Source organism: Pholcus phalangioides, unplaced genomic scaffold, assembly GCF_987345545.1.
Source record: "Pholcus phalangioides strain wild (caught in Gottingen) unplaced genomic scaffold, Ppha-v1.0 ptg000039l_1, whole genome shotgun sequence".
Lineage (NCBI taxonomy): Eukaryota > Metazoa > Arthropoda > Arachnida > Araneae > Pholcidae > Pholcus > Pholcus phalangioides.
The window spans coordinates 30757437-30771439 of record NW_028301625.1 but is presented as its reverse complement, the minus strand read 5'-3'; the positions used below and the strand labels follow the sequence as shown (position 1 = coordinate 30771439).

Below are 14003 nucleotides of genomic sequence, written 5' to 3'. Positions count from 1 at the left end.
GGTGCTGAACTTTTTGATAACTATATTTATTATTAGATCCCGGCAGTTTAGGCACTAAAAATGGTCAAAATAAGCAGGCAAAAAGGTACTATAAATGCCTAAAATAGGCACTAAAAAAAAGGATTTATAATTTATGCAAAAAAGAAAAAATAACTAAAACTAAGGTATTAAGGGTCTAAAAACTAGTTAAAAAATTGATTGCATTCAATACCATTTGCTGCTTTATATAAGATTTATAATAACTGCGTTATAACGCAAGTTAAACTAATTTCAAGCCCAAAATAAAATGTCAGTAGACCCTCATTATTAGGTCAATTCCAGGACCACGATTACTAGACGTGGAGCCGTAGAGAAAATGATCTGTGAGACTATAAGTTGCGAATAATTCTCATTTATTTGTTGTATTATTTGGAATGATCATTATCATTTCTATAGTTGAAACACAGCTACCTCGTTCTAGTGTATAAAAATATTAAGTTTTTTTATATTACCAAGTATGCTGGACTCCTTCAAGCGCGGGGCTCCTGTGTGGCTGCATCTGCCACAAACCCGAGGGCGACTGGTAAATTTAATCGAATACTAAATAATGTATATAAAATAAATAGCCTCAGTTTTTTGCAGTACATTATGGTATAAAAAACAAAATCAGCAGAATAACATGGGACACAGAGCCCTGTCTTTTCCTACCCTGCCTTGTGTAAGCCATGACAACATCAATTGATGACCTCTTGGGATAGTCATCGGTCAGCTATACTTATACAATACAGCCCAATGTCTGAGCGAGACATTTTTATGTGAAGCATGTGGGAAACAAAAATTTATAATTTTCCTCTGCTTTCCTAACATGGGTTGTGCTTATCTGAAACAAAATCATTCACATCTAACACCATCCGGTCAAAGCAAAGTCACAGCAACACTAACTTCTCAATCTCTCAGATTTCTTATTCACTTATTCACATTTAAATGGTACTGGAAAGGATGGGGGAAGGTGTGGTTTTCTGATGATAATTCGTACCAAGAGAGTTGGAAAATTTGAAAAACAGCAATTCTTTTGTTCTCAATGCTCAAAAACGATATATTATGAAGCATGCTAAAATAGGCATTTATGGCAGGAAAACTTCAAAAAAGGCATTTTTACCAAAACAGTTTGAAAATAGGCAAAAAAAGGCATTTATGGCATTTCGCCTGAACCTCCGGGCTCTACTCATTATTTCCACAGAATATGGGGTTGGGGGGGAGGGGTTCATCTGCCTTAAAACTGCTGTATGGGGCTTTGATTTGTGCAGTTTGAGCTTTCTTATGTTGGATATTTCTTCACTTATTGAGATCTTCAGTGCTCTTTTACCACGAATAGGGGAAGTTTTGATCTATATAGCTTATATAAAATGACATGTCCTGACTGACTGATTCACTGATTTATCATCGCTGAAGCTACAAACATGAAATTTGGTCAGCAGCTTTATTTCATGATGTAAAGACTCACTAAAGAGGTTTTTTTTTTTCGAAATTCAACCCCTAAGGGGTCATGGAAGGTTCAAAGGTTACATAAAGAAATCATGCTGAGCCAAAAATACTGAAGCTACAAATATGAAATTTGTTTAGCAGTTACATTTCATGATGTAAAGAATCACTAAGGCTTTCTTTTTTTTTTAAATTCAACCCTTAAGGGGGGGGGGTCATAAAAGGGTTTGAAGGTTATATGGAGCAATCATTGCTGAGCCAAAATTACTGAAGCTATTATAAATACAAAATTTAGTCAGTAGTTTTATTTCACGATGTAAAGACTCACTAAGGAGGGACAGTATTATATTTTATGATATAGATACTGAGATAGAATTTCTGAAAATTCAACCCATAAGGGGCTCGTGAGAGGTCCTAATGATATACATGGGTGAATCATCAAAGCATAATCTTCAGATTTCCAAATCCATGTGAGCAAAGCCGCAGGTATCAACTAGTATACTTATAAAGTGTTAATTTAGATCAGGGGTGGCCAAATTCTTGCTGCTCAAGGACCAACATAATGGTCAGAGACAAAACTTTGGTGTATAAGCTGCACAAGTAAAAGGACCCAGAAAACTAGCAGATTTGTGTCTGCCCTTAGTAATATAGTGAAAAACGATCAATTTAGTCATTAAAATTTTACCCTGGGCTCTACTTCTTCATGAACTGATACATATCCATTTTTTTCTGGTTCCCAGCTAGTAGATGCAATGCTGCAAAAAATTACTCTTTCTTTTGCAAATTAGTCCATTCAATTGCACCCATAGTTTGAATTTTACAGATAAAACATTTTTTCTACATTTTTCTGCAATTATTTTTATCCTTTACTCCTGATTTCACAATCTGTGGGGGCCTGCACAGGTCGAATAGATACTCAAGGAATTGATTCATGCACCAGTAGACTTCGAGAGGAGTTTTATTGTTGGGATGGACAGAGTGCCAAAAGCCAGTCATGTGGATAGTATTGACTATCATTGACTGCCCATGATGGCACAAAGATAAAAATAGACAAGCTTCACATGAACCAGGCAGACTAACTGTATATGTGAAAAGATGTGCAAATGCACCATTACCATACATGCTCCTGTACGTCTATGAGATTGCACGGGAAAAAATTCTTGTGGTACATGTAGTCTTATTACTTGAGTTACCTTCTTGGAACAGAGTATTGGTATTTTTGTTTGAGAAAGTGTTAGTCTGCTTTAATATGAAATACCACCAACTAATATTGGATGGTATCAAAATTCAAAGATGACTGCTTCTCCGTTTTTGACACAAAAAATGGCTGAACAATATGAACCTGACCCTCCCATATGACACATATCTGCTCTTTGGAATTATTAGGGTCTGCACAGCCTATATATATAGTTGGTTGTAATTTTGAGATGTCATTGTGAGTTGGCATCCACTTCAAAAAAGTTTCGTCACTGGGAGCAGAACACAAAAAATAAGCTCAGCAACAAATACAGAGACCACTAAAAAACAACTTCCCAATGAGGTGGCAGAAAGAAATGTGATAAAAATGCCCATAACAAACTTTAAGAGAAATACATGTAGTAGGAAAAGGTAGTGTGGTGAGAACATATCTGATTATTATCGTCCCTAGAATTAATGAATGTAGGTAATCTGTTGTGGAAAATGATGGCTTAAATAATAAGAAAATAAATTTAACACACTGTAATTTTACCTCATTGTGGGCCACAAAAAATTAGCTCACAAGCTAGTTGGCCACCCCTGATATAGATGTATTTCCCTGTTCCCCATTCACAGTTGTACTTCAGGCATTTGCCTTAAGTAATGTAAGTGCTGCTCACACCTTCAGGAGTATTTTTGAAATCTATGAAGATGATACTTCAGGTGAATCAATTGTTCAAAGGTGGTTTGTCAGGTTAAAACAAGAAAATTTCAGCTAGAAGATGGAGATTGGAGTACGACCCAAAAATTAAATAAAACAAAATTAGCCACTTAAAATTTAGCAGATTTTCTGAATATTTGTAAAAGCACTACTCAGGAACACTTGATTTTTGATTGAAATTCAGCGTGTGACGTGCTTCTAATGTGAAACAAAGCTGATCCTTTTACAAGGCCTTGCATACATTTCAATACCAAAATGAAGTGCTGAAATTTTTTATCACATCTGCCACAGTTACCAGATATTGCACCATCTCACTTTCATTTGTTTCACTCTTCTTACTATTTTTTTAAGTAGAAAAACATTTTCTCATGCAGGTGTTCTCAAAAGCCACATAAATTATTTTTTGCTTTGAAACCAGCTGAGTTCAACAAAGACTGAATTTTGAAACTGCCTGAAAGATAGAGAGGGATGAACTTAGAAACCTCCCTTAACTTCAGGAAATGGTGCCCAGATGGAGACAATGGAGAAAAATGTGATGAAAGTCTCTACTTTACTTTAACATGCCATTTGCTTTTAATAAGGAAAGTAAAAGTGATGTCTACATAGTTAATTGGTTGGTGTACCTCCAGGGTTTGATTCCTGGTGGAGGCCAGCAAATTTTTTTTTCTGAGGTCACCAAGTCTTACACATTTCCCCCTTTGGTAGCCTGACACTTCTACTCAGATTGCTCAGCAAAGAGAATGATAGCACATCCAATCAGGCTACATGCTAAAGTCAAAATGAGTCATTTCAAAACTTTATGTTGTTTAAAAACTTAGTTCAGACAGTCTGACATATAATATAAGATTAATTTTAATATATAATAATGTAAACTAATTGAAAAGTCCGGGTTACTGCAAAGAGCACCATCATTTTCAAACGCACCAGACTAACAGGAGATATTAAATTTATAATATACAGTTGTTTCCAATCAGCCTGATCTATTTTAAGCTTATTTTAATGAGCCCATAGACATTTGGGATAATTAGAAAATTTGCAATTGTTTACTCAAACACATATTGCAATAAGCTTTATCTCATGCCCGCTTAATAACAAATATATGTAAAAAGAGATTATTCTTTCAGTGCTCACCTAATAAGGCTTGGATTACGTTATAGAAGCTTAATAAAAGATCTTTTACAAAACGTGAAAAACAAGCAATAAGTCTATTGGTTATATTCGCTCGCTGATATGCTTATTGGCTGCATTTTTCAAGTTTTGTAAAATATCTTTTATCAAACTTTTATAGTGTAATGAAAGCCTTAGTGAACTTTTGAAGTATTACTTATCAGTTGATTGGGCAAGATGTTATGGCATTGATATTTTTCTATATCACACATTCTACAAAGTGATAAAAAAATTTCTTCTGCTGGTCCAAGAACATAAAACTAATTTTTCAATGCGAACGACATTTTATTTCTTTTGCCATGCTCATTTTTGAAATGAAAGTGATGACTCACTTGACCACATGGTTTTCAATAATCTGGCATGAGATAAGGGTTATTGCAATAAGACTGGATGAAACCATATTGTTTAAGAAAACAGCTGAAAAATTTTCTAATTAGCCTAAAAAGCTCATTACAATAAGTCTAAAAAGTATCAGGCTGACTGGAAAGTACTAGATAGTTTTCCAGTTAGCCTAGGGTATTGCAAAATGATGGTGCTCTTTGCAAATCAGATTTTTCAATTAGCCTACAAAATATACATCCCACCACTTGTTCATCATAAAATTTCTCCAACTTTTATAAATCCAAATCCAATGGGCTTAACTTCAAGGTCAAGGAAATTTTGAACAATGGAATAAAACTTACCCAACTGAGTAAGAATGCATCAAACATCCATAAGGCTGCCAGACAGAATAGCCTTGAAATCGTCCATCACTAAGGAGCCACTTGCAAGAATCAATACCTATAATGATCAGTAAATATTTTGGAAGTTGAATACACAATCTGGATGGATCAATTATAAAATATATTTAGAAAGCTGACACACACATACAGTGCCAGAGTTTCTTATCATGTCACTTAAGTGGTCTGAATCTGACTGGACTGTTGACTGACACTAATTAGAAATTATAAGTTTTTCAAAGTTTTTATTTGTATCAATATTTGAGAAATCGTATCTGCTAATGCTTTTATGTTTATTTTCCCTAAGTTGATGTTTTAAGCGATTGATTAAAGCAAGATTAACAAATTTTTCTCATGGGATTTGGCAATCAATTATTTTTCGCTGTCTTTTTGATGGTCAGATCAATCAATCTTACCGATATTATCTGAAGATTCTTTACAGATTTGTTATGGAATGGAAAACTGAAATGTGACCATGAAGAACCATACATATTTTTTCTATTTAATGATCAATGAAGTCATGTAAAGGTGTTCTGATCATTTGGGATTGATTCTCAGAATTTCCAGATGATCAGAACTACTATAAATGACTTTACTGATCATTGGATAGAAAAAGAAAAAGTATATTTGGTTCTTCAGAGATCGACTGATCCATATGGATCAATCTTAATTTTCTTAAAAGTTTTTCACAACTGTTGGAAAACCAATGCGCCCATGAAATATATTGGCTTAACCGGTCCAGAGGTGGGGCTGATGCGCTATAGCGTGTCAAATACCTGGAATTTTGGAAAAGGACACTTATGAATTTAATTGTGCAGTGGCAATTGGCTAAATATGATTTTCTAAGGTTTTCTAACTTTATCTAATCTGTCCCAATATTAGTATTCAAGTAGTGAATGATCATTGGATAATACGAGGCCACACCCACTGGTGCATGCAAATAGTCTCTACTTAATCAAAAAAATAGACTGGATCATATTTTAATTATCTACTAAACCATTAAATCACTAACCAACGTAACCGATGTTAACAGGCCTTTACGTTAGCACAGATTCTACAGTGCTTGACAACTTGAAATTTAGTTAACTACTAAGGTTGGTATTACAAAATAAAAGTTCTTTTATAAAACTTAAAAAATGCAACTAATAAGCCTATTGGCTACATTCACTTGAATGTAACCAATAGGCTTATTGGTTACTATTCCGGCCTCAATCACTTAACACGTGTAAACAGGCTGTTATGGTATGTGATATTTGCTGCATACCTGACAATCAAAAAAGGCAAGACCTTCATTCGACTGCTGCCTGCCTGGCAGTCTGCGGTTAGGGAACTAGCTTCTAACTGTGCAGATCTGGGTTAGAATCCGGGTTCGGGCATGGATGTCTACTAACCTAACACTAATGAATTTCTTGGATGGATCGTGCTGATCCCTTGGGAATACACGAAGATCACATTATTTTAAAAAAAATTCTTGGTTGCCTTATGAAAAAAATTAACTCTTAAATGATCATTTTTTTTTCAAGCTGATAATATTTTTCATAGATATGACAATGGCTTCAATGACATACATTGAAAGCTAGAAAAATCATTTAAAAAATCTATTTTGAATTGTACTACCTATATAAAGCCTTACTGAATATGTGCAGAGCCTCAAAAATTCCACATGAAATAAATGTATTGAAGTAACAGAAGTCTATCCAGGAGAAATTTGAGTCAGTTTTCTAGACCCTTCACAAAATTCTGAATCTGAAAAACTGACCGTTCACAAAATTCCAGATCTGAAAAATGGACCCTTTGCAAAATTCCAGATCTGAAAAACAGAACCTTTACAAAATTCCAGATCTGAAAAATAGACCCTTCACAAAATTCCAGATTTGAAAAATGGACTTTTTACAAAATTTCAGATCTGAAAAACAGGCTATCACAAAATACAAATCAGCAAAACAATAAATTTCCATTCTTTTGTATGAAATTAACAAGATCTCATTGCTTCTACAACATTACTTATTTTTCAAAAATTTATGGATCATTTTCACAAAAACAGGACCCTATAAGAAATGTCTGGGCAAACCTGAGTAATATTAATTCCCAAATACAGTCAACAATTTTACAAACCTCCAATTTACGAACACGCTCTTTTTTTATGAACTGGTCTTCTGTCCCGAGCAGCATGCCGTAGATCTAATGTTAAAATTCACTTTATTTTATGAACTTTCATTTCTATTAACTCTCTATTTTAGGAATTTGTCTTCCTTCTGCCATTTTTTTCTGTTATTTTATTTTTCCAGCCGCCTATGAGTTCATCGTAACCAAAAGTAAACTTCAATTTAGATTTTATGTGTGTCTTAAGAGAAAATAAAAAGGGGGGAAGGTGGAGAGTTTATTGATTTGTCATCACCAACATGCAGGTGTTTTGTGAACAAGTGCCAGGAAGGCGTGTTCAATTGTTGACGGGAATGACCAGGAACTGAAGATGCAATGACAACATAATCCATTCTTTGTACATTATGACTGGATAAATGGGTGGATACACTAGCATATTGGATACACAAGAAATTAATGTACCAACTCTTACAAATACAGAAATTGTCAAAAAATACACCAAGCGCTCTAATCAAAGATCAGCAAAAGATCATTTCTGCGGCAGGTGGTTCCAGTGGCGTTCCACCGTCCCAAAAATATTTTAGAGAAGCGAGATTTGCATACACGATATGTTATCCTACATCAATTCCAAGGATTTTTATATTTACCAAAATTTTGTGATGAAGCACATGATTTTTTTTAAAATCATCAATAAAAAAGTGAGTGAGTGAATGACTCATTTTTTATTTCCCGCATTTTTTAAATTAATAAATAGAATTAATAATAAAATAATAAATAAAATTTTAAATAGTAAAGGAAAAATTTGGAATGTAAGCATCTAGGTAAAAAAAAAAGAAATTCAAACAAAACAATTTACTAAATTAGTAAAATCACAGCCATGCATACTCTACAACAAGCAAAGACTTGTCCTTAATTGGGACATCTAAAAGCAAATTCAAAATATAAAATGGAAAGAATATGGCCTAACCTTATGTGCAAAGGTGATTCTGAATTTTTACAATCACACTGGCTGCTGTAATAAACATTTAAAGAACCCTTTAAACACATACAAAGCTACACATTTAGGGTAAAATAACTGAGCAATGTTTAGGAGAAACTTGTATTGTTGAGTGTCGTGAAAAGGAGCAACCCAAAATTAAAAAAAACAAACTAGTCTGCCATGATTTTGGTGGGGAAAAAATGATTTGTGAATATAAATCCATACTAATTTTTGGACAAAAATATGTAAAACAGTGAAACCTCAATATAGCGATATTCTGCGGACCAAGAAAAATTTTTGTAGATGGATTATTGTTATATCGAGTTATACCCACAAGAAATTTGAATTGATTAGTTGAAAAACAAAATAGTTACATGTATGTGTGTGTGTTGCCCCTGTAAAGAGGTTTACTGTAATACACTTTGGTGTATCACACAAAAAGTAATGGTACCGAAAACTATCAACACTTTGGTATTTGGTGATATCAAATACTGATTTTATTAGAGGTCCTTGGAAGAACTGAAGTATATGACAAGTTAAAAATATATTGAAGGATATTTTGAGTGAAGTATAAAAAAACATCATTGTAGCAGTGGTGCAAAATCTCAAAAAATATCATTATACATAGATGGTTTATCATAGTTAAAAGGATATAGTTGTATCGAGAGGGGTGTAACATTGGAGTATTGGCGATTCCAAACAAAATTTGAAAAATATCATTATAGAGGAATTTATGGTTATATCGAGTATCATTGTAGCAAGTTTTCACCGTATTTTGTATTGGTTAGCAAAGAAAATTCAAATATTTTTACACCAATCTAAGAACATTTCGATTTATACATAAAATCCAGATAACAAAGTCCCTTCAACAACGCTATTTTAAATTGGAGTATATATATATATATAAAGATATAATAACCCCACCACACTTTTATTTTCTATTAGGTTTTATATCTATTTTCATAACCATGGAAGAAGTGGCAATTTCAAATGATCATTGTGAATAAATCTTTTTTTTTGTTTTAAGAATAAATTGCTAAATATCAGTTTAAAAAAAAAAAAAACGTATGGCTTTGGATATCTATTTCCTCAGTTTTAAAGCGCATTTTTCAAAAGTAAAGCTGTTAAGTAAGAAATTGTAGAGGGGGAGATAAAATCACCTGTGGTATAGCGAATGATTCCATGATATATTATAAATGCAGAAACAATAAATACAGCTAGACGTTTAGCGGTCTTTGCATTAACTCGAGAAACAACATCTGATGATTCCATGTCAACATGCTCCTTTTAGCAGAGATAAACTTGCAAACCCCCTCTTTGTTTACATTTTATGTTTACATCTTATGTCAACCTTTGAAGCTGGACCACGAAAAATAGAAAGTCCAATCCGTCTAGAGTTTGTAAACGAAGTAAATACAAATTACAGATGACGTCAACTGCATCGTTGGTGGATTATTGAGAGTGCGTGCACACTGTATAATTTAGATGGACACTGTATTTAACGGTAGAAAATGGGGGAAAACACAGCACCAAAGCAATTGCCAAGAAAATAATCATATTATAACGGTTATTAATTGAACAAAATAATTATTTTATGTTATGGTTATTCGTATGACACTGCCAAATTATTTTAAGCTGACCATATATTTCCGGGAGAAAAATACGGGAGTCCACGGTGAGAGGTCCGAACGTGTCGAATGTTCATGCGTAATGTTGGTAAAGGAAATTGCTTTTGATGATATTGTATGAAGAGCGGACCCCCCCCCCCCCACCCCACCCCCGAAATGTGAGAAAATGACTGAAAAAAGGCCAAAACTATTGTCTATCACTTTGGTTTCTCCCCCCCCCCCGAATGAAATTTCTGGCTACGCCCCTGTATTGTACTATATCGTTGTGCTACTACTACTTCACCGCACACCAACTCCGGTCATATATCGCCATACGGTAATTTCCAACCATTGGAGTTGGGAGGGAAATGAAAGCTCCATCCATCGGTGGTCGCCCCAGGTTCGGTAGGTAAAGAACTTACTTCTGATGCTCTATGCCCGGATTCGAACCCATGGACCTTGATGGCAACCTTCACAGTGGAAGACGAGCGTCTTTACCACTGCGCCACTCGGGCATCGTTGTGCTACTGGAGGGCGGCATATATTTCAGTAATACGTGTTCAAGAATATGGGAGTGGAACGGAAGAAGGGTGGCGAAATTTGTAAAGCTTACAGGCAGCAAAACCATAAATACACAGTGGTGGAGGACGCTCGAGCACTTTCAGCACTTTGAGGCACGGGGCAGAGCACCCCTAGCTTAGAATAATTAGCATTCCCCAAGCTTAGAATTTATTCTGAAATCGAAATATTCTCCTACATAAGGGAAAACGAAAGTGTTTTAGACTTATGGGTGCTCTGTTGAAAAGTTTATGTACGAAATTTTCATTTCTGAACTTATCCTGCCGGGTTGCTCGGCCCAGGGTGGGGGGGGGGGGAAGCAAGTAGGTCTGGTGCCCCGGGCGCTGGACCAGAAGTGGCACCGAATTCCCTTTTAACGGCTTGTTCTACATGATAATGGGTGTCAAAATGCCGGTTTGTCCCGGGTGACAAATTATCTAATTGTTGCCCTGGCTCGGCCTGGTGCTCTCGACATGTCTCCCCCCTCCCATCTCGAACAGGATCTCTAGGTTGAAATCTTTGGCGGGAAAAAACAAACACTTTCAAAATGCCCCGGATCTATCATAATTATGAAAGAAACAAAAAGCCAAAATAAAGAGTTAAAGGAAAAAAAAATAATTATGAAAATTGCACTTATTGGCGCTTAATATTATTTTAATTAATTATATTGCGATAGACATTAATGGGATACATCGGACTTTCAAAATATATTGAAGGCATTGAACTAAAAACTTATGACGAGTTGAGAGTGAAAAATGATCTTCCTCTTTCAAAAATAAATTAAAAATATAAAAACCCTTATACAAGGACAAAGTTTCATCTTTCCCTTTTATTGGATCATTTAGATCAACTGAAGATGCACTAAACAGTCATGGTGCTTAAATTTATTTAGTTATTAATATTTTAAAAGAGTTCGATCTGGCAAAACACATGTTAAGTATAGGGAAAAGAGCGATTTGTTTTGGCTTACTTGTCAGCTCATAGGGTTGCCACAACAGCTTCAATTTTCATGCCTGATCCCAAGTAGTCGCCTGACGTCAAATATGACGTGAAAATTTGTTATTTTCTCTGAATGACGTCAGTCAAAAAAAATCACGTCATTTCAAAGTCATTTAATGACCACGAACAATAAATGTCGGGAAATAACATGATTCTTGATGACCTTAATGAAATACCAGGTCATTTCATGACCTTATTAGCCATGAAGGTCATGAAACGACATGAACGGACTAGGTTCGAGTCCGACCTGCGCCGGAAAGTCACACTTTTTTTTGGTGATGATGTCAACTTGGGTTGTCACCTGCAGGGGATTATAACCCTTCTTGCATTGATCCACCACCCTCAAGCAACAAGCGCATCATGAATCCACACCCCTCCGGAGATGTCGGGATGATTAATATCAGCATCGAGTGCAAGTGAAAATGAACTTAGTTGCATGCTATTAGAATGAACCACATTTGCTTGTGCAATGGTTTTTAAAAATATCGGGATGAATAAAAGAAAACTGTCACAGAAACGAAGATGGAAGACTTCAGTCCAGAAAAATGTTGGTGCCAACTAGCAGTTGAAAGTTTTGACATGAAAACGTCTTTAAAATTGATGCCGTGTGTGAGGAGGAAATCGCGTCCACAAATGAGCGACAGTTTTTGTTGAAGTACCCCAAGTAGTCACCTGACGTCAAATATGACGGGAAAATTTGGTCATTTTCTCTGAATGACGTCAGTCAAAAAAAAATCACGTCATTTCAAAGTCATTTAATGATAACAAACAATAAAGGTCAGGAAATAACGTGATACCTGATGACCTTAATGAAATATCAGGTCATTTCATGACCTTCATTAGCCATGAAGGTCATGAAAATCACGAATTTCTTTTGAACTGAAAAACTCTCTTCCGGATGAAAATATCAAAACTATCCAAAATGTTTGTTAACGAGGGTGTTTCAAAATTACCTTAGGCCTATTCGTTACTGGTTGTCACAAGATAAATGAAGTACTTTTAATTGCGTCTTTGTTTGAATGGAAGTATAAAACTTTTCAATGAGTAATTGTTCATATAAATTTATCAACACGTTATATAAATTATAATTGCATCCATATCGTGTTTTTTACTTTTACGCAAGATCAGAGGATTTGTGAAATCTGTCAACAAGTGAAAAAGATGCAACGAATTCTTTGACGTGTACATTGAACTAAAAAAATGAAGTTTTTAAAATCTTTTTCTTTTCGATAATTATAAATAACGCAAATAATTATATTATTATACTTTTCAAGGATGGAAAAATAAAAGAAAATGAAAAAATAACTGCCGTTGGATAAACTCAGCAGATTACTTTACAGAAATTGTATTACAAATAATCAATACTTGTGAAGTCTTCATAAAGTAACACTCGAAGGGTGCTGCGCTACGATAGCGCGATCGGTAGAGGCATGGTGTGAGGTACATAGAGACAACCCTCGAACGGTGTGAGTTCGAATCCGACCTACGTCGCAAATTTTCCCCTTCCGGCTCTTCGAATAGCGCCATCTATCTTCTGAAAGTCGGACTATTTTCAAATGGTCTTTTTTTTTTTTTACATAAAAAATTACCTTTACGCCATCATCACGTCGTTTCACGACCTTCATTAGCAATGAAGGTCATGAAATGACCTGATATTTTATTAAGGTCAAGTATCACGTTATTTCCTGATCTTTATTGTTCGTGGTCATTAAATGACTTTAAATTGACGTGTTTTTTTTGACTGACGTCATTCATAGAAAATGACCAAATTTTCCTGACCTTTATTGTTCGTGGTCATTAAATGAATTTAAATTGACGTGTTTTTTTTGACTGACGTCATTCATAGAAAATGACCAAATTTTCACGTTATATTTGACGTCCGGCGACTACTTGGCCAAGCCACATTTCCCGTATTTTGCGAACAAATATGGTCAGTCACATGATACGTGAACGCATGATTTTAAAAGATAAAAAATTTGTTATTAATACATTGTTATTTGTGAAAAATAATTATTTAAAAAATTGCGTTGTCATAAATAAAAAATAGCCAATGAGCATTTTTATTTAAAAAAATTATCAAAATAACGGAAATGACAAAAACAAAACCCAAATTTAGAATATATGGTCAGATTATTTATATAGTCATCGCGACGGGTAGTTCTTCGCATTTACACCATTCCGTTGGCAGTTCTACTAGTTGCATTTTCCACAGTATTACGCGTATGTTAGAAATATCTCAAAAAAGGGTGGATTCTTCTACAGATTCAGTGCCTTCTGAGGTTAGTTTCGGTCACTTTTAATAATTAATATACATTTCTAATAATCGAAAATGGAAATATTGATTCAAGTAAACTATTTCCGATAGAATTGTTCTCAGGAATTTCAACATAGATAGTTCCGTGTCCATCCCAAGTGCTATCACATTTCTTCACAACCTGATAGCAGTGAGCTTGTTTATAAAAGCTAGTTATCGGTGCTTTATTTTGTGCTCGTTGAATTAACAATAATTTTTA

The 14003-nt window shown here is 34.7% G+C and overlaps 2 protein-coding genes across 2 annotated transcripts in view; one reads left to right on the top strand and one right to left on the bottom strand.

The window, feature by feature from the left end:
• LOC149065832 (N-acetylneuraminate (7)9-O-acetyltransferase) overlaps positions 1 to 9680 on the bottom strand; it is a 74995-nt gene extending 65315 nt beyond the window's left edge. The window contains exons 1-2 of the mRNA XM_089254050.1: positions 9487 to 9680; positions 5209 to 5305 (exon numbers count right to left, since the gene is read on the bottom strand). Of these exons, the coding sequence (XP_089110176.1) occupies positions 5209 to 5305; positions 9487 to 9598 (209 nt within the window). The 5' untranslated portion in view covers positions 9599 to 9680. The remainder of the gene's footprint in view (positions 1 to 5208; positions 5306 to 9486) is intronic.
• Positions 9681 to 13641: 3961 nt separating this feature from the next.
• The window catches only part of LOC149065831 (ras-like GTP-binding protein Rho1), a 29980-nt gene continuing 29618 nt past the window's right edge, over positions 13642 to 14003 (top strand). Inside the window, exon 1 of the mRNA XM_089254081.1 lies at positions 13642 to 13769. The gene's annotated coding sequence lies outside the window, so the exon portion shown is untranslated. The remainder of the gene's footprint in view (positions 13770 to 14003) is intronic.